This window comes from Nylanderia fulva, unplaced genomic scaffold (assembly GCF_048542155.1).
Source record: "Nylanderia fulva isolate GAGA-0341 unplaced genomic scaffold, ASM4854215v1 Scaffold7, whole genome shotgun sequence".
In the NCBI taxonomy this organism is placed as follows: Eukaryota; Metazoa; Arthropoda; class Insecta; order Hymenoptera; family Formicidae; genus Nylanderia; species Nylanderia fulva.
In genome coordinates, this window is record NW_028190807.1 from 894504 (window position 1) to 919489 (window position 24986).

The 24986-nt window shown below is 31.7% G+C and overlaps 1 protein-coding gene across 5 annotated transcripts in view; it reads right to left on the minus strand.

Annotated features, from left to right (window-relative positions):
* Nucleotides 1–2404: 2404 nt before the first annotated feature.
* The window catches only part of sona (sol narae metalloprotease), a 60943-nt gene continuing 38361 nt past the window's right edge, over nucleotides 2405–24986 (minus strand). For 4 of the 5 annotated variants that reach the window (XM_029321146.2, XM_029321147.2, XM_029321144.2 and 1 more), the window contains 16 exons: nucleotides 24087–24187; nucleotides 19330–19390; nucleotides 17466–17677; nucleotides 16777–16866; nucleotides 12319–12517; nucleotides 11948–12077; nucleotides 11644–11773; nucleotides 11257–11399; nucleotides 8910–8965; nucleotides 7013–7139; nucleotides 6320–6484; nucleotides 5880–6006; nucleotides 5680–5784; nucleotides 5232–5383; nucleotides 4388–4791; nucleotides 2405–3191 (listed from right to left, as the gene is read on the minus strand). In XM_029321146.2, coding sequence (XP_029176979.2) covers nucleotides 3055–3191; nucleotides 4388–4791; nucleotides 5232–5383; nucleotides 5680–5784; nucleotides 5880–6006; nucleotides 6320–6484; nucleotides 7013–7139; nucleotides 8910–8965; nucleotides 11257–11399; nucleotides 11644–11773; nucleotides 11948–12077; nucleotides 12319–12517; nucleotides 16777–16866; nucleotides 17466–17677; nucleotides 19330–19390; nucleotides 24087–24149 — 2301 coding nt within the window. In that variant the 5' untranslated portion in view covers nucleotides 24150–24187 and the 3' untranslated portion in view covers nucleotides 2405–3054. Of the gene's footprint in view, nucleotides 3192–4387; nucleotides 4792–5231; nucleotides 5384–5679; nucleotides 5785–5879; nucleotides 6007–6319; nucleotides 6485–7012; nucleotides 7140–8909; nucleotides 8966–10893; nucleotides 10947–11256; nucleotides 11400–11643; nucleotides 11774–11947; nucleotides 12078–12318; nucleotides 12518–16776; nucleotides 16867–17465; nucleotides 17678–19329; nucleotides 19391–24086; nucleotides 24188–24986 lie in introns of all 5 variants that reach the window. The other variant, XM_029321148.2, reaches the window with a different exon arrangement.

A 24986-nucleotide genomic window follows, 5' to 3' on the forward strand; every position in this document is an offset into this window, starting at 1 on the left:
TTCGCGGCCCAATATAAATTAACCGGCCAATGTTTGATTTGCTCACGCATTATGTGGCGAAACACTTGTACATATACGCACTTGCGAGAGCCGCGAAGATAATCGAGAAAGAATTTTATGCAAATTCATAAATTCTCTTGCATGACAGGTGACGTACGTACAGGCGCATTGACATTCGCAATTATGTGAATTAAATCAGATTCTGTCAAGGATCGCGTTGGCAAATCGTTCTCATATTTTTCCATCACTTAAAACAATATATATTTTGTAATAAAAATCTTGTACGTTGACAGAAATTATTTCCTATAATAAAGTTTACAAAAAGAACAATAAAAAATAAAAATTTGGACCAATAAGAATTAATAAGTAAAATAAAATCGAATTTTCAATAAGTGTTTAAGTAATGGATTCGCGATAAAATAATTAATTCTATTAATAAGCTATTAATTATAAGAATGTCATCGACCTTGATAATTTGCCCATAATTTAAAAAAGAAGCTAATTACGATAACTGCGTCAAAAGATTCTGCGCGTGATGTTTGTAGCATTGATCAACGTGTGATTGATGTATGCGTTTGTTCAAGAATTCGGGGTCACATAAATAATTATTTCTCTCGAAGGACATCTCGCCCGCGTATATACATACAATATGCCACGAATTTTTCCGATCTCGTTATAGTTAATGACGTTTACGTAATATATTTTTACGCGTCTGTCGGTTGCCAAATAAATCGTTCATCATGCGCTAACTATATAACAGCTACTGTATATTAACTTTTATATTTGTGCGCTTGTATGTGCGTGAAATAAATATGTATTGCATCTCATAATTGAAGATCTCGCATATTGCATATATGATTGTTACATTGATAAATAAATGTCAAATCAAAAAAATGATATTATGATATTTGTCCTTCTCATTAATCATTAATCATATTGATTTGCAGCTACTTAATTTTTACTTACAGACTAGACAACACAAATGCGCGCTTTGCGCGCACCATTGATTAAATTATTTCTATTATTTCTATTATTTATTTTACCATAATTTTAATTCGCCAAATTTCTATGCAATATTATGTACATGATTTTAATTTGTCGAATTTCTATTATGTACATAATAGTTTAATCGAATATAATTAAGTACACGAAGCGAAGTTATATTATTCTTTGACAATAAAACCTTAAAAATTGCAACGCATGTATAAAATTATTATTGCATAAAAATATATTTATTAATTATATGAATCATGAAAATTTAATATATAAATTTTTAATAGAAAACAAAACAATAGAATTTTCTACAAGAATCTTTCGATCAAAATATATCTGCACTTCCATTAGATTCGCGCATCTGTACGCGTTCGCTACGCTGCACGACTCGCGCGAAACTGATCACGTGACCATCAGTCTCGCAATCGTAATGTCTCGAACGAGAATCGAGAATCAGTCTTGCGCGAGACGCGCAACGTGATGGACGTGTGGGATGTACTAATTATATATTCGATTTGATTAAACAAAGTGATATATATATATATATATATATATATATGCTACATATTTATAAGCAAATTTGTTAATTCGGTAGGGAGTTACATATGAAAGTAATTGTATCGGTCGGTCGTAAATCAAAGTTTTGTTATCAAATTTAATTACGATAGCAAATTATTGTTAGTATAGTAAACTGAAGTAAAGTAGAATATTAATAAAAATTTGAGAAATACAATTCAATAATTTTCATTAAAAAATAATCCAGATATAAATGATGTTACAGTATTATATTAAATAGTTATATTTTCATTTTATATTTATTATATGCGTATGCATAAGGATTATTTATGTAATCAGTCAATTTTTGTTTTCTTTCAGAATGTTTTTATCTTTTCACTTGTAAGTTTTTTTTCTGTTCTTATATTCTGTGAGTACACATATATACATATAATCATTTATTTTAAAAAATTATGTAATATACATATAAATGATATTATAATTTTACATGCAACGCGTTTCTCGCAATAAAGAGCAATTAACCTTTGTTTATCACTATATATTTTCGGAGTTAAATAAATATTCTCTTTAAAACTAGTATTTATTTATATTCAATAATCATTATAATGTAATTAATTAAAATAATTGCATTATGATATAATAAGAAAAGGGGAAATAATATTCATGCTAATTATATGTTCTTTTATTTATGTCTGAAATAAATGATTTGACATAAATAATATGATATTTCATTAAATTATTTAATACACTTTTTTTAGATCTGTTGCACTTAATAAAGATATACCTATATATTCGAATATATTTTAAATGATCAAATTTTTTTCTTTCTCTTTATCTCTGAAATGTTCCAAAGAGCAATATAGATTAAATATATAAAATATGAAAAACACCAAGAAACTTTTAATTATTCCCATTTATTGTCTTGCGCTATACAATTTCTGTTATTTCTAAGCTCCATCCTTGCGCGCGCGCACGCACGCTTACGCTTGCGAACATATGCATGACGCACCTGTGCCTGTAACGAGTCTTTTGCGAGATCGTTCCTTACATCGAATAAATATAAACGTAGCCGAAATATATCATCGTTACCAATTGACAGTATCCGCTCTGCTTTTATTATTTTTTTTTAGATTCGCTACATTTCGATACACCCGAGTTGCGAAGCGCTCTTTCGCTGTACTATATATTACAACGTAACAAATTATATCTAGAGGTATGGGATACTTGAAGCTACTTTTGGAGAGTAGCAATCAAAGTACGATATAAAGATATTGACGTTTCTTCGAGAGAAAAAAGGGGAAAAGAATAGAAAGAGAAAGAGAAAGAAAATGGGAGGAAGATAACAAAGAGAAGAAAAATTCATCTGTTCGGGGGCTTCTTCTTTTCCGCCAGTGCTCCTGTTTTCGGATATGTCACAACGGCGAAGCGATAACATGTGTTTGACAGTATCCTCGTGGCGAACGTTTTAAGCGTGCGCTGTATCATCGAGCAAACTATCCAACGTTGATTTTTCTTTTTCCTTTTTTCTTTTCATGTCATTACATATTAGTCAGCACAGATAGCTTTCAGGGACGCGCAGCAGCGACTCTTCACAGATTGTAGATGGCACAGCCATGTTCTCAGCCTGTCAATCATCTCCGCGCAATCTGATCCCACGTCCGTGCACTCACCGGCCTCTATTCCTGAAAGCAAACAGACAGATTTATTATACGATTAATTATTATATGACAATTTAGATATTGTACGATATATTAACTGTATGATTATTTCCAAGTAACAAATTGGTGTCATTAAACGTTAAAATGACTTATTTTGACGTCTAATGGCCTATGCTTGTTATTTGGATTATATTATATATAGAATTCATGATTTCAACGTCATTTTATATAATTAAATGCGTTCGATTAGTGTAATTGTGTATTAGCCTGAAACAGAGGATTATAAGTATTGTGTAATAAATTGCAAAATTATATTAGTCTCTCGTAGTAGAAAAACCACTGTTGTTTGGTTGCTGTATATGTATATGTAAATGTGTCCAGGATATCATATATACAGATAGTACACATGTTTTTCACTGTTCTACTAGTGAATTCGATTGAGGAGACATGAGAGAAGAAGCGATTGAGATGATTCTTGTAATGCTTATGTGCATTTTTGTCGAAGAAACGAAACTTCTTATACAAATGTTTTGTTCTTTTATCGGATTAATTAAAACTTTGTTTTAATGTATTTAAAAAATTTAAAGATAATCCGATAAAAATAAAAACACTTTGTATATATATATTAAAGATAAAAAGATATACAAGATATATGTATATGCAAAAGAGAGATAAACTGTTATAAACCAGAAGTGTGATCAATTTTTATACATATACACCCTGTACGTGTGTTAATTTTATTAACATTATTATCTTTTGGTTTTGAAAATATACTTGAGAACCCCTGTGTTAACGAAATAGAGCGAATTAACAACAACTATCAGATTTTTATCGATTTATATGAGATCGATTGTATGAGATAGGAATCTGCAACTCTTCTCTATATTTCATTAGTACATAGAAGGGACAAAAATAAAACATATATATATATTATACAAAATATCTTCGAACAAAACAACTTATTGTTAGACCAAAGACGTGTCGGAACCAATGTCTCTCAAAAAGTTCCTCGTAATTTCAGAATTCGTCATCGAAGAACTGTATAAAATGGAATAGAAGGAATACATATAGGAAGAGAGAAATTATACCGGATTCCGCGCAGACGTTATACGACCAAATTGATGATCACATGCAAAAGTCAAAGCCTTCGACTGTCGACAGCAGACAGAGAGAAAAAATAAGTAGCGTGATGATACAGATTTAGTTCAGAATTCTCTTACCGCGGCCGTCATTTCGAAGGCCGTTCTGATATCCTTTGGTCGTCGTGGAAAGCAACATCACGCTTTTATACTTGAATGGATTAATTTTCGGACCGTTAGTGACCTTCGGAGTGGTACTGACGGTGTAGTGCGAGTTGAATAAATTCATAACGCTTCTCTGAGTGGTGGTGCTGACGCCGCCATCAATATCGCTATTATTATTATGTTTATTATTATTGTTGTATTTGGTCTTATATTGATCGGTGTATAAATCATTAACAGTTGTCTGTGTATATTTCGACAGCGTAGTTACGACCGGTATTGTGACGTGTTTGTAAGGATTAGCCGACGGTGTCGTTATTGTCGTCGGTGTGGTTATGCCCGATAATGATGTGCTGAATGTCATCGTTGATTCCCATGGATACCTGTGTGGCATATCATTATGACATTACTACATAATGCGCTGCAGCGCTGAAGCTGCGTATCTACGTTGCATTGTATTCTGTTGAAATAACACGTCAACAGCCGCTTTTTATCATAAATATACGTCCTTGAATCGAGGATATGACGCGTTTAAATGTGTAAATTTTCAGTGTCGATCACACACTGCACTAAAGGGATTAATAAAATCTACCTATGCACTGAAAAAAAACTTGTCAACTTGGTTAAATTACTATTTTGTTAATTGAACATATATTTGTATTATTTAATATATTACATTTAATTTAAATATTTTTAGATGTTCAATTAACAAAATAATATTTAGTAGAACGGTTATTTAGTCAAGCTGACAAATCTTTTTTTCAGTGCGCGATGATGCGCGCGATTCCTGTTATGAGGAAGGAGGAGAATCATCATGTATTACCTGTAATCTGTGTTGTTATACTGAGCGAATATCGGCCGATTGTGCAGCGTAGGATTGAATATGTTCTCTCGGCGTACGTAGGTCGGAATGTTCTGAGTATAATCCGGTATTATGTTCTCGTGCTCCGCCACGCACTTTCCATTCAGGCAGTACTGAAAAATCAATACCAATGTAATTAAACATCTGTGCAAAGGCTGTACGGAATTATATTATCTCGACTTACAAAATTACATAACGCAATGTGCCATTGCTTAACGTATAGCTATCAATATTTATGAGATTACTTCTGTTGTTATAATTGCGTCTTACAACATTGCATGCGGAAGTTGTATATTATGATATAATTACACAAGCAATATTATTGGAATTTTTGTAGAAATATCGTAAAAGCGCAAACACTTCTCTGAAGCAAGAAAATATTATTATTGTAAATTTTCTTTTGCTTCACCTGACCATCCCCGCAGGGCGAACCTTCCGCTGCTGGACGATACGCCACGCAGTATCCGGATCCAGCATCGAAACAGAACAGCTGAGCGCAAACTCGATCGTCTTTCTAAAATATCAAATGTAAATATATGTGACATTTTAAATTAATTAAGAAAATCACTGTGTAAAATTAAAATTCGTGTATAAAGATAATAAACGTACGAAACAAGCGCTTGTTCCACGATCTTTCCGACATTGCGCATCTAAGGATAAAAGTTTTCCCGGAAGTACTCTGGGCAACGCCTCGTCTTCGTGAGGCGCATTGTATAAGCAGGTCGCTGTATCACCACTGAAAATCGAGAAAACTATTAAGAGAATAAAAATTTTTTTAAATTAAATCTAGGAATGCCTAACAGTGCAGCATAGATATTATTTTCAAACATTGATTAAATATATTTATATGTATATAATATATGTTAATTATTTTATAATAATGAGATTTTTATATATATTAATATATTTGTTAAAATTTATTGAAAAAAAAACAAATAAAAATTACTACAAAAAAGCAATAAAAAATTTATTTATGTGGTAAATAACATTTTTGTTCTGATAAATAATAGATAGAGTTTTGGAATCAATGTTACACGGAGATTACCTACTTTAAAAAGTGATGGAAGGAGGACACGCTGCAGTGCGACCACTTGAAGCCTTTCTCGGTATGCCTGAGATCGCTCATGATGTATCCGTCTTCCCATCGGCATTTCTCGGCACCCGGGCCACCTAGATAACTCGGCGGAGGTGAACCGTCGTGGACGGCGCCCAATCTACAAAAAATCGCGCGAAGTCATTAATTTTTTCTGCGATAAGAGAGATTTTTTCTAACTATAGGGAGAGAGGATTTATCCCTCTTGGAATCAGTAAAAAAATTAAGAATTTGCTCTTCTTTTGAATAAACACTGGAATTTATTTGATATTAAAAAAACAAAATAAAAAAAAATAAAAAATTAAATTTAAAAAGAATTAATATTTAAAATTTCCTAAATTATAAAAGATTAAAAAAGAAACAAATTTAATTATTCTAGAAAAAGTCTTGGCGGACGCCAAAAGGGGACCAAAAAATTAAGCATTTGCTCTCCTTTTAATAAACACTGGAATTTATTTTCATATTTGATATAAAAAAGAAAATTAAAAAATAAAATAAAATAAAATTTAGAAAAAGAAGGACAAAAAATAAGAAATAAAAAATTTTTAATTATGAAAAGAATTCTGTGGACTCCCATGACAAGAACTCTGATAGACACACTTGAACAGATGGGGTGGGAAAAAATATGGAAATAATCTCGAGTACTTACAGATGGCCCACCTCGTGCGCAGCGACGATGATACCGCTGAATCCCCCGGTGTCCTCGATGATGGCGACCGAATTCACCTTCTCCAGACGCTTATTCACGACACACGCCCCGCCGACGTAGGCGAATCCTGTACGCAGAGGAAATCTTTTAACGTGTGCTTCTCCGTCAATACAATCTCGAAGAACTAATTCTAAGTTACTACTAACAATAAGAGTATTGTTGGCGTTAAACAAGCTGTCTTGTTAAATTAGTATCTATCTCCACCATAAATACTCGATCGAGTAATTACTCGGGAGTATAATTGATTGATCATCTCAATCATCGCTGATGTTTAGAATGAAGAAGCGCGCCTGTTATTATAATTAATTATTGCCATATAAATATTATTGAGAGATATATTATTAAGAGCGTTCGAGTTATGAGAATTAATGATAACATATTAATTTACTCGAGAGTAAGTGTGTTAAAATTGAGTAGTCATCAAGATATACATATGCGGCATGCATCCGGCATTAATTCGCCCAATTAATAGTTAACGAGAGAGTTAGCCGGAATTATCAGAGACATCATGTAGTTTAAAGGGGTGTTTGTGTAACGAATCGAATGAACGGATTAGAAATCCCTCTCGATCCTACCGATTTTTCCCAGATTTCGATATCGAGGTATATAGAGGTATGAAAGATACATCTCTCGACGTATTTGATAGAGTTGCTGTGATTTCAAAAGACTTACCAAAGACCACGATCCGTGACAGTAATGCAGCCAAAGAGTACAAGAGTCGTGAATTATTCAGAACAAACAGAGTATACAGGCGATATAAAAAAAATAGAGAAAAGAACGACAGAGAATTGAATTTTAAATTCGATCGTTTCTCTTTGGCGACGTCGTGTGTTGCGTGCTTTTTTCGCCACGACCGAAACAATGTGTGTTTTATCAATTCGAAAACGATTTTCAGAGTATACACTAAAAAACATTATTAACTTCGATTAAATCTTTCAACTAAATATTATATTGTTAATTGAGCATATAAAAATATTTAAATTAAATGTAATATATTAAATCTAACAAAAGGTTTGACTTAAATACTAATATATGTTTAATTAAACAAAATAATAATTTAATTAAAAGGTTTTTGCAAGCTAACATATTTTTTTCAGTGTACAAGACTGTGAAATAATAATATGTATGTACATATATAAATGCGGAAACATATAGTAATAGTTCGTGTAAAAGATACAGTGGCGGATTATAATTGAATATTAAAAGATACTTGATTCAATTTTACGTATTTATCCTTTTTGTATTGATTTTTTTAATTTTTAATTTTATGTTTCGAAAAATCGTGCCAGATGATCTCGGATCCGCCATTGTATGTAACATTGAAACCTAGCTTATATGCAATAGATATAAACACATATGGAAGTAAAGTTTAAGCGACTGTGCAAGGGAACAGCAGAGTTCGAAAGAGGCAATTGCTTGATGCAATTGTCATTGAATTGCAACCTGATATGATTCGCGTATGAAGAAGAGAAGAATACATAAGGCACACCCATTACAGAAGATAGTACATTTAGATAAATAAATATAAAAATAAGTAAAATATATATAAAGCAAGCTATTCGAAGAAAAAGAATTGTTTTCTGAATCTCAAAAAATTCGAAATAAAAATCTTGACTCGACAAAATAAAACGAATTTAGTTGCAAACTTTGATCTAGATTTTGTTTTAAAACATGTTTTTTTAATTTACTGATCTCGTAAATCTTTCGCTCTTTTTCTTTTTTTCTCGATCGGATATCTAGAAATTCAGACTAATTGTAAGACAGTGCATGTGCAAAATTTAAAAAGTTGGGAAAACTAAAAAAAAATTTTTTTTTTTGATCCGAGAAAAAAACGTACCTGCGGTTCCTCTATTGCACACATCATTCGCGTATTGCCTCCTGCACATATCTAATCTGCAATGCAATAACAAAAATACTCTTTATCATATAAATTCATCCTCGGCAAATGTATCTGACCTGGTCACGGGACAGACGAAACTCGGCTGCTTGGATCAGTTTTTGTTTTTTCGACTGTACAAAATAACAAAAAAAAAAAGAAGAAATAAATAAGCATAAATACACGAAATTGTGTGTCCATCGCTAAGACAGGAGCTGGAAGATGAGATATACGAAACGAATTCAGTTTGTATATTTCGCTGGATGATCCAAAGAAATCGAAATATATTATAATGATAACCATTCTCTCGAGAAAAACCATTACCGTAACAAAAAGTGTAACATTACCCTGCATTTTGAGGAAAAATAATCAACAATCAATAAATGCCGATTTGCGTGTAAAAAAACATTCTTCTCACCGGAGGCAGAAGACGTGTGTCTCCAAGATGTGTTGCGGAAGCATATGCGTTTTGAAATATATATATATATATATAAACAAAAAATTAAAGCAAAAACATATCAAACAATCTTGGTGCATAAATAAAAAATCGTCGACAATTAAGCGGTGATCGCTTGCATCGCGCATCGAGTTCAATTAATTAATTTTGTGCGATCGCGAAATTTAACATTTCAATCGAGCCTGTCAAAGGAACAGAAATCCCGAATAAAAAAATGTGTTCTCGATTTATCGCATAAGATTTTTCCATATGAGCTGTACATCTTTATTATTCAAAGAGGGATCCAAAAGTGTTTTATGTATTAAATCTATATAAATTAGGATTTAATTGTGAATTCAGATTACTTTTGTTGCTTCGTTGATTTTTGTAACCCGCAAATTAATTAATTGGTTTTAGACAAGTATGATTAATGATGTAAAAGAAACACGTTGCAAATTTTAATTGAACGAAATTCAATATTTAATAGAATAAATTTTTATTTATAATTTTTAATTAGATTAATATATTTTAGTACCTCTTATTTTTTTGCACCTACTTTTATATTTGATTAGATTTGATTTTGTTTCTCAATGTCAGCTCTCAATTTTACACGTAAAATTGTGCAATTTATATTTATGTAATTTGTATCAATAATTTAAATTATGCACATTTTTAAAAAGTCGGAGTTGATTTTTACGACTTGTCAATGCAAATGTTAAAAGGATCTGTCAGGAGAAGCGTGATCTTTTAATATATAGTCAACGGTTTTTTCTCCAATTTTACAGAAACATTTTCGCGCGCGATACGATAATCCGGCAACAACAAGACGTTCGTGAAATAATCACGTGTTGTTAATTAAATTAATATTAGTGGTACCATACCCGTTCCTCATTCGCTCTTCGTTCGAGCGTGTGCGTAAGAAGCTCTGGTGCATTATCATTATCAAAAATTGATTGCAAGTCCCTAAATTCGTTGTCTGTATATTACAAAGTCAAAGTTCGAGTTTCACGAGGGAGATATTCTTGTTAATAAAATTATCAAAAGTGACCAATTTTTCTCGCCACCCGATGCACCGCTTGTCTGAATTAAAAAATATTTTAATACGATGTTAATTTGCACATGACAAGAAATATCTTCCTCGAGAGATTCTTCACACTGAAAAAAAAGAATTGTTAACTTGACCTTTTGATTGAACATATAAAAATATTTAAATTAAATATAACATATTAAATCTAACAAAAAGTATATTTGATTTAAATATTAATATATATTCAATTAACAAAATAATATTTAGTTGTAAGGTTTGGTCAAGTCAACAAGTTTTTTTCAGTGCATAAGACGCTATACATATACTAATACCCGTTAGATACCATTACTGCGTCCGTCAAACAATACCGACAAACTATATACAAGCTAATAAGGATGCTGTACCATAAATATTTATTATGAAAGTTTAGATAAAAAAAAAAAAAAATGAAGCGTGTGTGATCACTATGTAATAAACCATACCGGCAGTTCCCTTAGTGCAGCGGCCGCCTTTCCTACGACGGCACATATCATACCTGTTTTGCGGGATAAAAATCGAGAGTATGAAATCATCATGAATAAAACGTGACAATTATAAATTAATATTATCATTTATATATAGAAACGGGAGAGAGAATATTTAAATTAATTGCTTTAGACTAAGAATTACCGTATTATGCTTCTCTCGTTACGTCGACAGAGAGTTAATCAAATTGTCACAAAATAATGAATAAAAAAATCTGAACTGTCAGAGAGCATCGTTTTTCAGCTGCGGGCATTTTTTTGTGACTTGAGTTAACATAAATGGATCTATAAATTCGTGTTTTATAAATTGGACACTCTTACTTTGTTACGGCGACAGCGATATCGTATACTGGGAGTCTCCTCTCCCGGAAAAGGTATTTGCCCATGTCAGTCAGAGCAGCTGCCGAGTCGATCGCGTCTCTTCCCACGCGATTCCTTTCCAAGTACGGTGTGGCGTCTCGTCCCTTTGAAAAAAATATAAAATAAAATAAATATTAATTATAATTATTTTACAATTTTATACATAGTATATAAAAAAGTCGCATTTTATTTTACAAGTCGCAAATTTTTTGACAACTTAAAGACTGTTTTTAGGAGACTCGATTTAATTGCGAAATTCAAAATAAAATAAAAAATGTGTATGCATTTTTAAAAGTTGAAAACGTAAAAAGGAAAGATGAATAAATGAATCCCGCTAGCGTCTCTTACCCGTGAAATAATTATTCCCGCTATACTGATACGTATTTTTGGCCCCTTCAATAACTTATACCTCAGATCTACTCCGTTCCAAAAGGATACGAAGTATCTCTTTATCTGTACGTTGTCGCCGCCGTGCAATCTGAAACGAGAGAGAAGGTTGCGTCTGTTTAAGATGCGCGCAGATGCATTCGAGATAAATGTCAATGCAATTTTCGCAGAATATCTATACGAAGGGAAACATTTATTAATACATAATTAACTGTGGATATATTCGTTGCTTTTAACAGCTTTAATGATATATTAATCGACTTACCTGTACCCGTCGTAATCCACGATGCAGAGGATTTCCGGGTAAATGACGTACGGTGCTTCGCGTCTCGATCTGCTACTGGTCGAACGTTTGCTTCTGTATTTCTTGGCTAAGCGATCCGGCTCCATAAATGCTACAAAGTATTTGCATTTGCATTTTAATTCAATAATATAAAAATTTATTTATAAAATATTAAAAATTAATTTAAATTAAATTTTAAAAATTAATTTAATCTAATATAAAAATTAATTTAAATCCAATTTTAAAAATTAATGAATTAATCTAATATAAAAATTAATTTATATATTTTTTATGAAACTAAAATAGAATCGATGTAGGAAATTCCTGCTAATGAATAATGCATATATACTCACAAAAATCATTATACTCGTCGGCGACAGGTCGATCGATCTTTTTGAAAACAATATGATGACTTGTGTGTTGTAAGCTTTCGCTTTTAGTTACATTAGGCAGTAATTCGGGTTCGTGAAGGGCTGACGCCTCGCTCACTACTTCCTGTAGAATTCGTTCTGGCAGTGGTCGAATGACTAATTCTGAACCTATGGTTCCGTCCTGAACAAAAAGAAAAGTTAATTCTTCAATATGGAATACCTATCAATCTTGGTATTTTTGGTATTGCAAAATTTATTTTAATTTGGATAAAAAATTAAAGAAATCTTATTAATAATGTGTATATTGCATAAGAGATTTTTCTGTAAACAAATTCTGCACGAATAAAAAAGAGGCAAATTAAAAAAAAAAAAAGAAAAAAGAAACAATTTACGTAAAATATCCTCTGTATATTCCAATAAAATTAATTAAATATAATTGACACTTGTGTTGAATTTCGAAATAATTTAAGCAACTGCGTTTAAACTCGTCGAAATATTTGTCGATGCGTACAAAAACGAGTAATGTAACATTATTTATATAATATTGAAAACGATCTCGGATTTGTGTGTCTCTTTGCATTCTTTGAATTACGTAAGTAGACGTGGAAATATTGCAGCGCATGAATCACGCTGCGCGTGTTATAGTTGAGGTGCGCGTTAAATCGAGCGTGTCCATCCATCCAAAGTAGGTTTTGAACAAACGAGGTTTTCCAACCAGGCGAATTATTCACGATATTCCCGATCCGGGATATCACGATCGAGCCTAACCTGCGATTCGATCCGCGAGAGAATGAGGTGCATTGGTCAGATCTCGAGAAAAGAGGGGGAGTGAAAGCGAAAGGTCAGGACACACCGCGAGGAGGTCACTTAGAACAACGCTTTTATATGGCGCGCATATTATGTAACCGAGCCGATATTACGTATTACGAGTCCGCGTTTGAACAACATTACGGGGCTTCGCCTTCATTAAAATTTTCATCGAAACTCCCACGCACGAAATCGCGCAGATCTCGACCCTATCCTCGTCGCCTCGCAAATCCTTATGCAGGTGAGTGATGAATGAAAGAGTAGTGCAAACTTTCACAACTCCTATAAGCGTCCGCAAAATTTTTTCCAGAGGGGACACGATTACAATTCTTTTTGTGTTTTTTTTTTCTTAATTATTTTTAATTTAAGATTTTTGTTATTTTGTTATTTTCCCTGATAATAATTTTTTAATATTTAATTTAATATTTTTATAATATATTTTTTTAATTTAATTTAATTATATTTTATTATATTTTTTTAATATTTAATTTAATATTTTTATAATATATTTTTTTAATATTTAATTTAATTATATTTTATTATATTTTTTTAATATTTAATTTAATATTTTTGTTATTTTGTTATTTTCACTAATAATAATTTTTTAATATTAAATAACATCCAGTGTTTATTCGAAAGGAGAGTAAATGCTTGATTTTTTTACTGATTTCAGAGAGATGCACCCCTATATTGCCCCACTTTAAAATCAGTAAAAAATTAAGCATTTGCTCTCCTTTTAAATGAACACTGGAATTTATTTAATATAAAAAATGAAAATAACAAAATAACAAAAAATATTAAATTAAAAAAATAAATTTTAAAAATTAAAAAAAAAAAAAGAAACATATACATTCCTGTCGCCCCTCTTTGCGGATACTCATGCCTATATAAGGTATAATGTATAACGTGTAATTGTAATACATATTCGTACATATCAGATATATTACTCACATTTATATCGCGACATAATGATCTTGCGCGCGTAATAGCGTAATTTAGAGATATAACGATCTTTTCTCGATAAGAGATATGCGGATGTTTCAGAATTCACGTAGTATGATTTCTTACGAAATTTTCCAGCCTATTTCTGCACAAAATGTCGAGATTTTAATGTGATAATTAAGAATAACTAATTAAATTAGCACGACAATGTATATTTGAAATATACAGTGTAGCGAGAATTTATACATGTAACTTTCGAAACGTTCAAAATTTCAGAATTTTGCAAGAGCTCGATTAAGTCAGATTATAGGAATCATTATTAAAACAGAGATGATCCCTATATCTTTGCTCAAAGAGAATTTTCTCTTAGAATTTACCTTGAAAATCATGATAATCGATATAATATATATAATAATGGAAGAATTTTATAATTTATAAGAGTTTCTTTGATTAATATATTTACTACAATAAAAAATATTAATATCTACCGCACAATAAGATATAAAATATATTCGATTAATTTTACTATATATGTACATACACTGAAAAAAATTAAATTAAATATTAATTTCAATACTACCTATAATAAATCATTTATTCGAAACTAATAATATTAATTTAATGTGTAAAAAATATTTATTTTTCATATAAGAAAATCTTTTTCAGATAAATATTTATTTGTTTCAAATAAATGATTTATTAGGCATAGTATTGAAATAAATATTTATTCGAATTCAACCAATTTTTCAATGCAGTAAACCATAATTTTCGAGATAAATTCTAAGAGAAAATTCTCTCTGCGATGCGCATGTGATGAATACAAGGATGAGGAAAATATATCGTATATATGCAAAGAGCACGTATTGCTTCCTCGTAAGAGCGGCAATTAATAAGAACTTCGTAGGAGAAATCAAGTCACGCTCGTTTGAACGTGGAATTATCAGGAACACAAACGTGTTCCTCTTCTCTTCTTTCTCTCTCTCTGAAAAATTGCAGACCGTGGCGAAAGGTAGGCTCGACACTGGGAGAAGTTTATTGGCTTCGATCGGCTTCTATCCCTGGCGGACGCGCACACCTTCTTCATGCATCTTCTTCATGCGGGACTTTATACCCCGAAGAAGAAAACGTCGGTTGCGAGCGCAAAGGGGAAATGTCAAAATCGCGGTATTTAAGTAACCTCGCCTTGTACACCTCGCTGAGCACACTTCGTGTATAACTCTTTGAGATTATAAGTGTGACGATAATACCCGTGATTATGCAGAAGCGACGTAATCTTTTAATTTTCAATATCAAAGATCGATAACTGTGATTAAGAGACGTCAGTTAAAGTTTCTTCAGAAAAAAGAGAGAAAGAAAATAAAGAGAATAAAAAAAAAGAGAATAAACAATCGGACAAAAAGTAAGTTATAACAAAATATTTTTATATTTAATTATTCATAATTTTAAAAAAATCTATTGTACATAAAAGATCGATAACTGTGATTAAGAGACGTCAGTTAAAGTTTCTTCAGAAAAAAGAGAGAAAGAAAATAAAGAAAATAAAAAAAAGAGAATAAACAATCGGACAAAAAGTAAGTTATAACAATATTTTTATATTTAATTATTCATAATTTAAAAAAAATCTATTGTACATAAAAGATCGATAACTGTGATTAAGAGACGTCAGTTAAAGTTTCTTCAGAAAAAAGAATAGAGAGAAAGAAAATAAAGAGAATAAACAATCGGACAAAAAGTAAAAGTTATAAAAATATTTTTATATTTAATCATTTATAATTTTAAAAAATCTATTGTACATAAAAGATTGATAACTGTGATTAAGAGACGTCAGTTAAAGTTTCTTAAGAAAACAGAATAATAAAAAGATTAAAAAACAAGAGAATAAAAAATTTGATAAAAAGTAAGCTATAAAAAATGTTTATATTTAATCATTTATAATAAAAAAATCTATTGTATATCGACGTCCTTCTCCCATATTTCAATTTAAGTAAGATGTAATGTGACTGCTTATTGAGATTTCTTATACTAAATCGCGCTGTGATCATTATGATAGAGCAGTTTACGACTGTCTCACGAGGAGAGCAAAATTGCTAGATTATGTATTATTATCCATAAAATATAATTATCATAACTCATGACAACTATATACGACCGGACGGCATTCTAGAAATTCTGTGTATTAATATTCGGCGGCGGCGAGATATAAACTCGCCCCAACATTTTAATTACTTATAATAAATCTCCGCGATATTCAGCATACGCGATAGTATTCAAAGTCGACGATTTCCGCTCGATCGTAAATCGATCTTACCGTGCGAGATAAAAGGCGTTTAATTTCATTTAATAAAAATGTAAAAATTGAGCATTAAGAGGTAATCTGAATTCTCCCATCGAAAAAATTTACAAATTAAGTTTGACGTGATTTAACTTGACTTGTAAGAAAACGTTCCGATAAATCGCTACATCTGATAAATTTTTCACCGTGAAATTGTATCGATTGCTTTTAATAATTACTCTTTATACGTATCTCGTTGTAAAAATGTTAGTACAGCTATGAATGCGGTACCCAACGAATTGCGATATTGCTATAATTATAACGCACAGGCCCTAAGCGAGTCGTGTCGGATTGACGAAAGACGACCCGTAATAATGGGGTGGTGACGAAAGGGACATTAAGAAAGAATGGCCACTTACAACGCGCACTTTCCCATTCGCGTCCCGGTGCAGTAGAATGGAAGCCATGTTCTCCGTATCTTGATAGATGTCACCGATATCCACATCAACCTGGGATATAAGGGAACAATTAGAGAAACTCGGTTTGGAGATAACAATTGAATATATAATACAATAAGAAATTATTAAACAATTAAATAACTCTTCAACATATTACATTTTTTTATTATTGAAAACATTTTGCAACAAAAAGGATTCCAAAAAATGCAACCAATTTTATATCATATATAATTACATGTAATCGATTTCTTGGGATATTCTAGACTGATAAATCATTGATATTACACGGTGAGAATTTTCTCTTAAAATTTATCCTGAAAATCATGGTGATCGTGGAATAATATGGTATTGAAAGAATTTTAGAGTTTCTCTTATATTAAATATTTACCACAATAAAAAATATTAATATGTACATAGTAAAATTAATCGAACATATTTTTTATTTTATTGTGGTAAATATTAATATTTTTTATTGTGACAAAAAATATATGAACCTGAGAGAAAAAAAACTCATAAGATTCTTCCAATACCATATTGCCCCACAATTATTATGAATTTTTTGAGGTAAATTCTAAGATAAAATTCTCTCTGTATAGAGGGAAGATAAATTGAAGAAAGATTGTACGATCCCGATGAAAGAGATCACTTACATCCTTTACCCTCTCGTAATGAAGGCCATCGGGTTGCGACGTGTTTCTGGTGACGGTCCACATTGGCAGGCTGTTGGCCGTCAACAATCCTTTCGTAGGCTTTAACGAAAGGCTGATGTCTTTGCCGAAGGCCTTCAGATGAATCTGCGGTTTCGCGTCCACGTTCCTCTTGTGCACCGTATGCAACACAGGCACGACTTCGTACGGCGGCACTAAGTTAATATTAAAAAATTCCCAATTGAACAATTCTCAATGAGAAATATGTTAAAAAATTTCCAATTTAATAATTTCCAATAAGATGTTAAAAATTCCCATTTTAATAATTCCTAATGAGAAAGATGTTAAAAAATTCCCAACTGAACAATTCCCAATGAGAAAGATGTTAAGAAATTTACAATTGAATAATTCTCAATAAGAAAGATATTAAAAAATTCCCAATTGAACAATTCCCAATGAGAAAGATGTTAAAAAATTCTCGATAAGAAAGAGATGTTAAAAAATCTCTAATTGAACAATTAGAACAATCTCAATGAGAAAGATGTTAAAAAATTCCCAATTAAATATTTTGCAATAAGAAATAAAGATGCTAAAAATTTCCAATAAGAAAGATATTAAAAAATTCCTAATTGAACAATTCCCAAAGAGAAAGATGTTAAAAAATTCCCAATTGAATAATTCCCAATAAGAAAGATGTTAAAAAAATTTCTAATTAAACAATTCTCAATGAGAAAGATGTTAAAAAATTTCTAATTGAATATTTCGCAATAAGAAATCAAGATGCTAAAAATTTCCAATTAAATAATTTCCAATAAGAAAGATATTAAAAAATTCCCAATTGAACAATTCCCAATGAGAAAAATGTTAAAAAATTCCCAATTGAATAATTCCCAATAAAAAAGATGTTAAAAAATTTCTAATTGAACAATTCTCAATGAGAAAGATGTTAAAAAATTCCCAATTGAATATTTCGCAATAAGAAATAAAGATGCTAAAAATTTGAATAATTCCCAATAAGAAAAATGTTAAAACATTTTTAGTTGAACCGCTCCCAATGAGAAAGATGTTAAAAAATTCCTTTCATTTAAACACTAGATTTCGAACAATATATTTATGCGTTGTATAATATTAGCAAGTAATGATTGAGAGATTTTAAGATTAATTATCTTCTCGCAATTAATTTCTCATGTCTCTAAAAAAATCTCGCCGTCATTTAATACGAAAGACTGATGAGAGGAGACCCTTTCTAAGGTCATTGACGAGTCTTCAATTACATATTCTCGTATGAGAATATGTAAATGAATATTTATCAAGAATGATTCACGACGGAGAATTTGAGTTTAACGACCTCGTCGAAAAATTATTCACGCTTCTCATATTCGATTTTTTCCCAGAACGTGTCAAGTAAGAAAGACTGTCATCAAGAATAAAGAAATGTTTCCTCATATATAGTAAAAGTCTCGGAGAAAATTTATTCGCGCCCGACAATAAACTCCGCGTAAAATCTCATTTCAACAGAATTTTAATTCACTCATTTAATATGCATTTAATTGCACGAAGAGCGATGATCTTTTCTCGACATTTTCCGACCGAGGAAAAAAACCTGAACTCGAAGTTTCACAAGGAGCAAACGATCATGCATGCATTATCCCTTATTTTTAATTACCAGAGATATCGCACGCGTAGAATAGATCTATTCGAACAATTTATCCTTGACGTCTTCACTATTTGCGTTAGAATCTCATTAGCCGATGACCTGATGTTTTAATCATTTTTTTTATTACATCGCGTCTCCGGAAGGAACGAGACGTCAAAGGATAACCGCACGAGTTACACCGTTTTTTTAATATTTATTTGCTGTTATTACCGGACTCGTGTCCCGTGTAAAACACCGATAGCATCTCTTCCCTTGTCATATGTTCGTGGATCTGAAACACAAATGAGTTTAGGTGAACACACGGGTGTCGCAATATTCTTACGTAATCGAGATCGTGATCGTCGTAATATCTATATCGCACGTTCTATCTAATATCGCTGATAGGGATCGATTGGCGCGGACTCAATTTTTCAAGTATAAATATACGTATAATCTATGACAGATCAAACGTAAAAAGAAAAATGTGAATACGTATTGCGCGCGCATGTGAGATGAAGTGAATAAATCGCAAGAAATTTCGCTCAAACACCGTAATTATATTTGAATGAGGAAACTCGACTAGAATGTGAATGAAGAGAAAGAGATCTCTGCGCGAGACATCCAACTTCCTGGATTCGCAATTTCATCATTATGTGCCATTATGTGTCATTTCGTCGCTTTTTTTCTCGCTCGCTCGCCACTTTCCTCTCTCTTGACGGTTCTCCGACTTTAATTTTCACTTTTTTGCGATTTTTTGCACGAAATATATATACTTTTTCGATCGCGTTGTCTATATAAGCGAACAAAGCTAGAGCGATGCAGTAATGTAATGTAAAATAATGTAATCGGGAATGGTAACGCCGGCGGCGAAAAGACATCACGTTTCGTGTCGCAAAAAGTTACGTCACAGACGGTAGTACTAGCGTGGAATTACTTGTAAATTAATCCACGACTGAAATTTTACATTTCACAACACGTGCTATTAAGCCGAGTAATTTGTTAAGTAACGACGAATTTAACTGTATATTAGCAACTGTAAACATTTTTATAATTGTTATATTTAATTTAATTTAATTTAATATATTTTTATATTTAATTTAATTAAATATATATCATATTACAATAATATATATTAATATATTACCAGAAGCTATATTAATATATATATATATATATGTATATATATATATAGCTTCTGCTAATAGAATAATATAAAGTAAAGCTCTACCTTGGTTAAATTCATATATTAATATAGATCATTAAAAATTATTTAATTATTAATAAAATTAGTTAATAATGAATAATGATTATTAATTGATAAATAATAAATAATAAAATAATTAATAATAATTATCGAATATTAATGCAAATTCTATTTACAGTCATGTCAGTCATTGCGCGACTCCTGACAAATGTGATTGATCGCTAGACTTTGTTCGGATCAAAAGACAGCGATTTTTCAAGTGTTCTCGGAGTCACGACTCGTCCGGTTTACAGCGACAGTCCTGTAATCGACGGGTATGCGCGCATATTCTGTTTTCCAATCGCATTTCAAGGTCTGCTTCTACCATTTAGCAGGCAGTTTACTTACTCCACTGCGCGGTGTCGCAGAAATCGGGCTGCAGCGAAACGATCAAAGGGGAACTCCAGGGCTTTTAAGGTCGATCACTTTCGCTCATTACTAGAGTGTCCGATCGAGAGTCGATCGATTTGCGCGAGCGCAAAGCGATCGTTTCATTCCCAACAAAGCGTCGAGTGTGTGCGCGTTTGTTTCCTCGTCGGGGAAAAATTCCTTCGAATTTTTATCGAATAATATCTATTATTTTCTTACGTGAAATCTTCAACTTTCACACGGTATATCGATACTTTTCGAATTCACTTTTTATTTGACATAATGGTTTTCTGCGAAGTACCCCGCACTAATCTTACGTTAAATGGATCCGGTTAAATCAGCTTTTTTTCATATGTTACGGCTTATATATTTCTACAACATATAAGAAAAGTAGATTTTATTAAGATTCAATTTTATATAGGATTAGCGCAAAATTTTTGAATTTATATAAAGATGAAATTGTATTCCGATAAAATCAGCTGGTTTTCTCATGTATTGTAGCTTATGATCTACTGAATAAAAAATGTAGTAGGCTCAAAGTTAAATAATAGACAGTTATACTAATTTACAATCGGTCAAACATGAAAAATTCGAGCTTTGCAAGCTCGAATTAATAATTATCCTTTACTTATTTAGCTTTGAAGCTATTACATCTTTTTTCAACAGATCATAAGCTATCAGTGTTGTGCTTAGATAATTTCAAAATTAGCTAGATAAAAATGAGAGTAAAATATTTAAATTTATTTGAGATAAAAGATAAAGATGATTTTATTTTAAATATATCTAGATAAAAGATAAAATTATATGATGATTCATCGAGATAGCTTTCAGATAATATTATTTTTAAGACCGCTTATGTAAACACAGTTATAATTTAATAATTTAGTACAGGTAACATTTTTTTTCATTTAAGATTCAGACACATTTTTATTATCTATATAAAGATGAGATAACGCCAAAAAGTTTCATCTAGATAATCATCTATATAATTTTATTTAGATAACAGCAAACATTGGCTACAACATGTGAAAAAAATCAGCTGATTTAACTGAAATTTATTTGACGTAAGATTAGGGTACTTTATCATGCGTTTGTGTCAAATCGGACAGGTAAGCGAGAATTTCTGACGATGGTCCAAGTAGCAATTAATTTTGCAATAATCCGTAACCGTAACGGCAAGTCGCACATTTCAATCGCATAATGTATTTCGCGCGCATATAATCGATAGCGAGTAGAGAAAAGTGGATTTATTCCCTGAGAGAGATAGGATCGCGTTCCGGTTTCGCTCTTTCGGTCTTTCCCGGCCAATGAATACATCTCGAAATCATGTAAATCATGTTGATCATGTGGAACGGCTGCCGGAAATAACGGTTTCACTCTGGAAACTGTCTAGGAAAGTCATTATTTGTATCATTTCCCAACGAGAAGAGAGTTACATAAGTATATCGGCAGGCTGTCATTGCGGAAAGTATGCGAACATTTTTTTGCGTAATTATAATGTTTAACAAGTTTGTTATATCAAGATTTTTTCCCACCTATCGCACTTTGCCGACGACTAAACAAACGCTCGCATCATAAAGCTATTGATGTTTTTATTAATAGGTGTGCTCGTAAAATATAGGATCTAGATAATTAAATATATTTTATTATACCTGGTCAAGTATGTTTTAATTCTATTTATATTTCTTTTATGCCGCATTTCAATATTTTTTTTATTGCAATTTAATAAAAAACATGTGTATCTTAATAAATGCTAATGTGTGAAATAATGATATGAGACATAGTATCGAATATTTAATTAAAAATATTACTATAATTATTATTTTTGTCAATAACGTGTCTTTTCAACAAACATTCAAATTCCATATAAGTATTCGAGTTGTAAATTTGTTCAAATTCCAAAAGTTTATTAAACTCTCACAAAAATATTTATTAAAAAAATTAATAACAAAAAATATATACAAAAATTATATATATATATATAGATATATGTATATTATTCTTATTATTTAGATTAAAAATGATAAATAATTAATAAAATTAATAAATCAATTAAAACTCGCAAAATTACTAATATTTTTACCGACTTATCTGAATTTAGCTTTCGCTCCTTTTGCTCGACTTTGCTAATCGTTATCACGTTCGTTATCGTCCGATATCATAATGAAATAAATGGCGCGATTATTATTCGCGTTAAAAATAAATGAAAAAGAAAACGAAAGCAGGGTGATACAGCTAAACAGCGTCGAACGGTTCGATGATTTGATTGCAATTTCGTGCGCGAAGCTCTTACGTAAGTTATAGAGGAGAGCCGGCCGTTGACCACGCTCGCGATGATTATCTACGACAAGATGACGCGCTCGAGCGACGCGTGCTGAATCGTAACGTGCCATTAATCGCAATCCTTTCGTTTTTCACGCGCTTTCTTAATTACGCGCCGATCATTGACACGTAATCCTGTTTGTGCTCTCGTATTTAACAAGTGTCATTTTTTTACACAAGCGTAAAAATGCGTGTCTGGTATCTTTCGAGGAAGGAAATTCACTGAAATATAAAAACGCGCATATATCGGAAATCAAAATAAATCGATGTCGAGACAAACATGTAGCGGATTTTAAATTTATGTAATTCAATGTACCTGCTTATATATCGTATCTCCTATTTATATGGTGCTTTTATACGCATTATTTATTTCTGACATCACCCGAATCGATTATCGAGAGGAAAGAAAAAAAAGACATTAATATGTAAATATGATTTTTTTTTCCGATTCGACGACTGAAAATAAAAATTTCGGAAGATAAAAAAAGCGGATTGTGAGAATTATGACAAATGGTGTACAAGCGCGAGCAGACGATCGTCCATGTAATTTTCTCGTAAATATACTCGGCGCACCCAGCATTTATCGCGCGCAATCCGCGAAGTTATGACGCGTCATTAATTTTTCTCACCCCGCATTATGGAGCTTCAAGCTAATTAATTCTTCGCGTGTCATAACGCGCCGTAAATAATATTCGAGCGTTAAAATCGTGTATATATACGTGTAAATTAAAGTTTGCGCGATGGAACGTACAGCATAACGAGTCCCTTGAGAACGAGACATTTGAAATTATGTTCCGTAGAATTTACACGATGTAAAGCGGGGATAAGAAGGCATTACTTGAATAAATAAAGATATGGCTGTAAGTTGTAAGACACACTGTTCGCATACTGTGAATTTTCGAGTCGTCATCACATTTTGTTTGTGTCGTCGTTTTATTTTATAATTCGGTAAAAATCATCTCTGTACTTGCATATATATGCGCTCTTTGTCTTAAAAGAAGTAATTGCACGTAGGATAACAACGCGTCCTTGGACGTCTTGACTGCGATCTTACCTTGTGGCATCGTAAGAGAGGTAGAATGATGGCCATGCAGAGAAGGACAAGGGCGCGAATCATTTTGCATAAAAATATTCCTGACTGGTTGCGTCACATCGCTGAAACAGAAAATAGCGTTTCCTCGTAAATGAAAACGTAATTGAAAATAATTAGCGCTTTACGGTAAATATAGCTCGACGACAAAGACGCGAATATTTTCAAATCTCGCTTTTTCATTCATTTATAAAACACAAAAAAAATTTAACTAAATATTAGCTGTTCCTATATTGCAACCTGAAATTTAATTATCATGCCTAAACTTTACGGTAACTAATATTTTTTAATTATAGTTTAACGGAGAATTCTATAAGGCTAAAAAATTAACTACAGTTAAAATTGAGCTATAGTATAACTAATATTTTTTTCTATCGTTTCCTTCAAATTCTTATTTTGTTAGAGTTGATATTTAAATTAAGAAATGTTTTCCCTTTTTGATTAATATTCAACGCGTGATATTGAGACACCCCATCTCTATTTTCTTCCATCCGATATACATAACACATTTGCGAAAATTTGAGAGTCGTGTTAATTATGCGAGCAAATGAGAAAGAGAGGTATCTTGCTCACTGGCATGTAATAGATAGCGCTATGAGGAAATTTCGCGATTATATAATTTTCACCACACCCAGGGCGAAATGCGAAAATGAGGAATCCGAAACTAACCTTCGCGATGAATTCACGCGTGCATGAAACTGAAAACCGCGCGAAGAAATATGAGTGTTGCGAATGTGTTGAAGTGGCGTGCAGCAAGTGCAACGACGTCGATCCCGGAAGGAAAGTTGCATTCATTATTAACGCTGACGGATTATTAATGTCGACGGATTCGCGCCAAAAGCTTCAAACGTCTATCTGTGAATG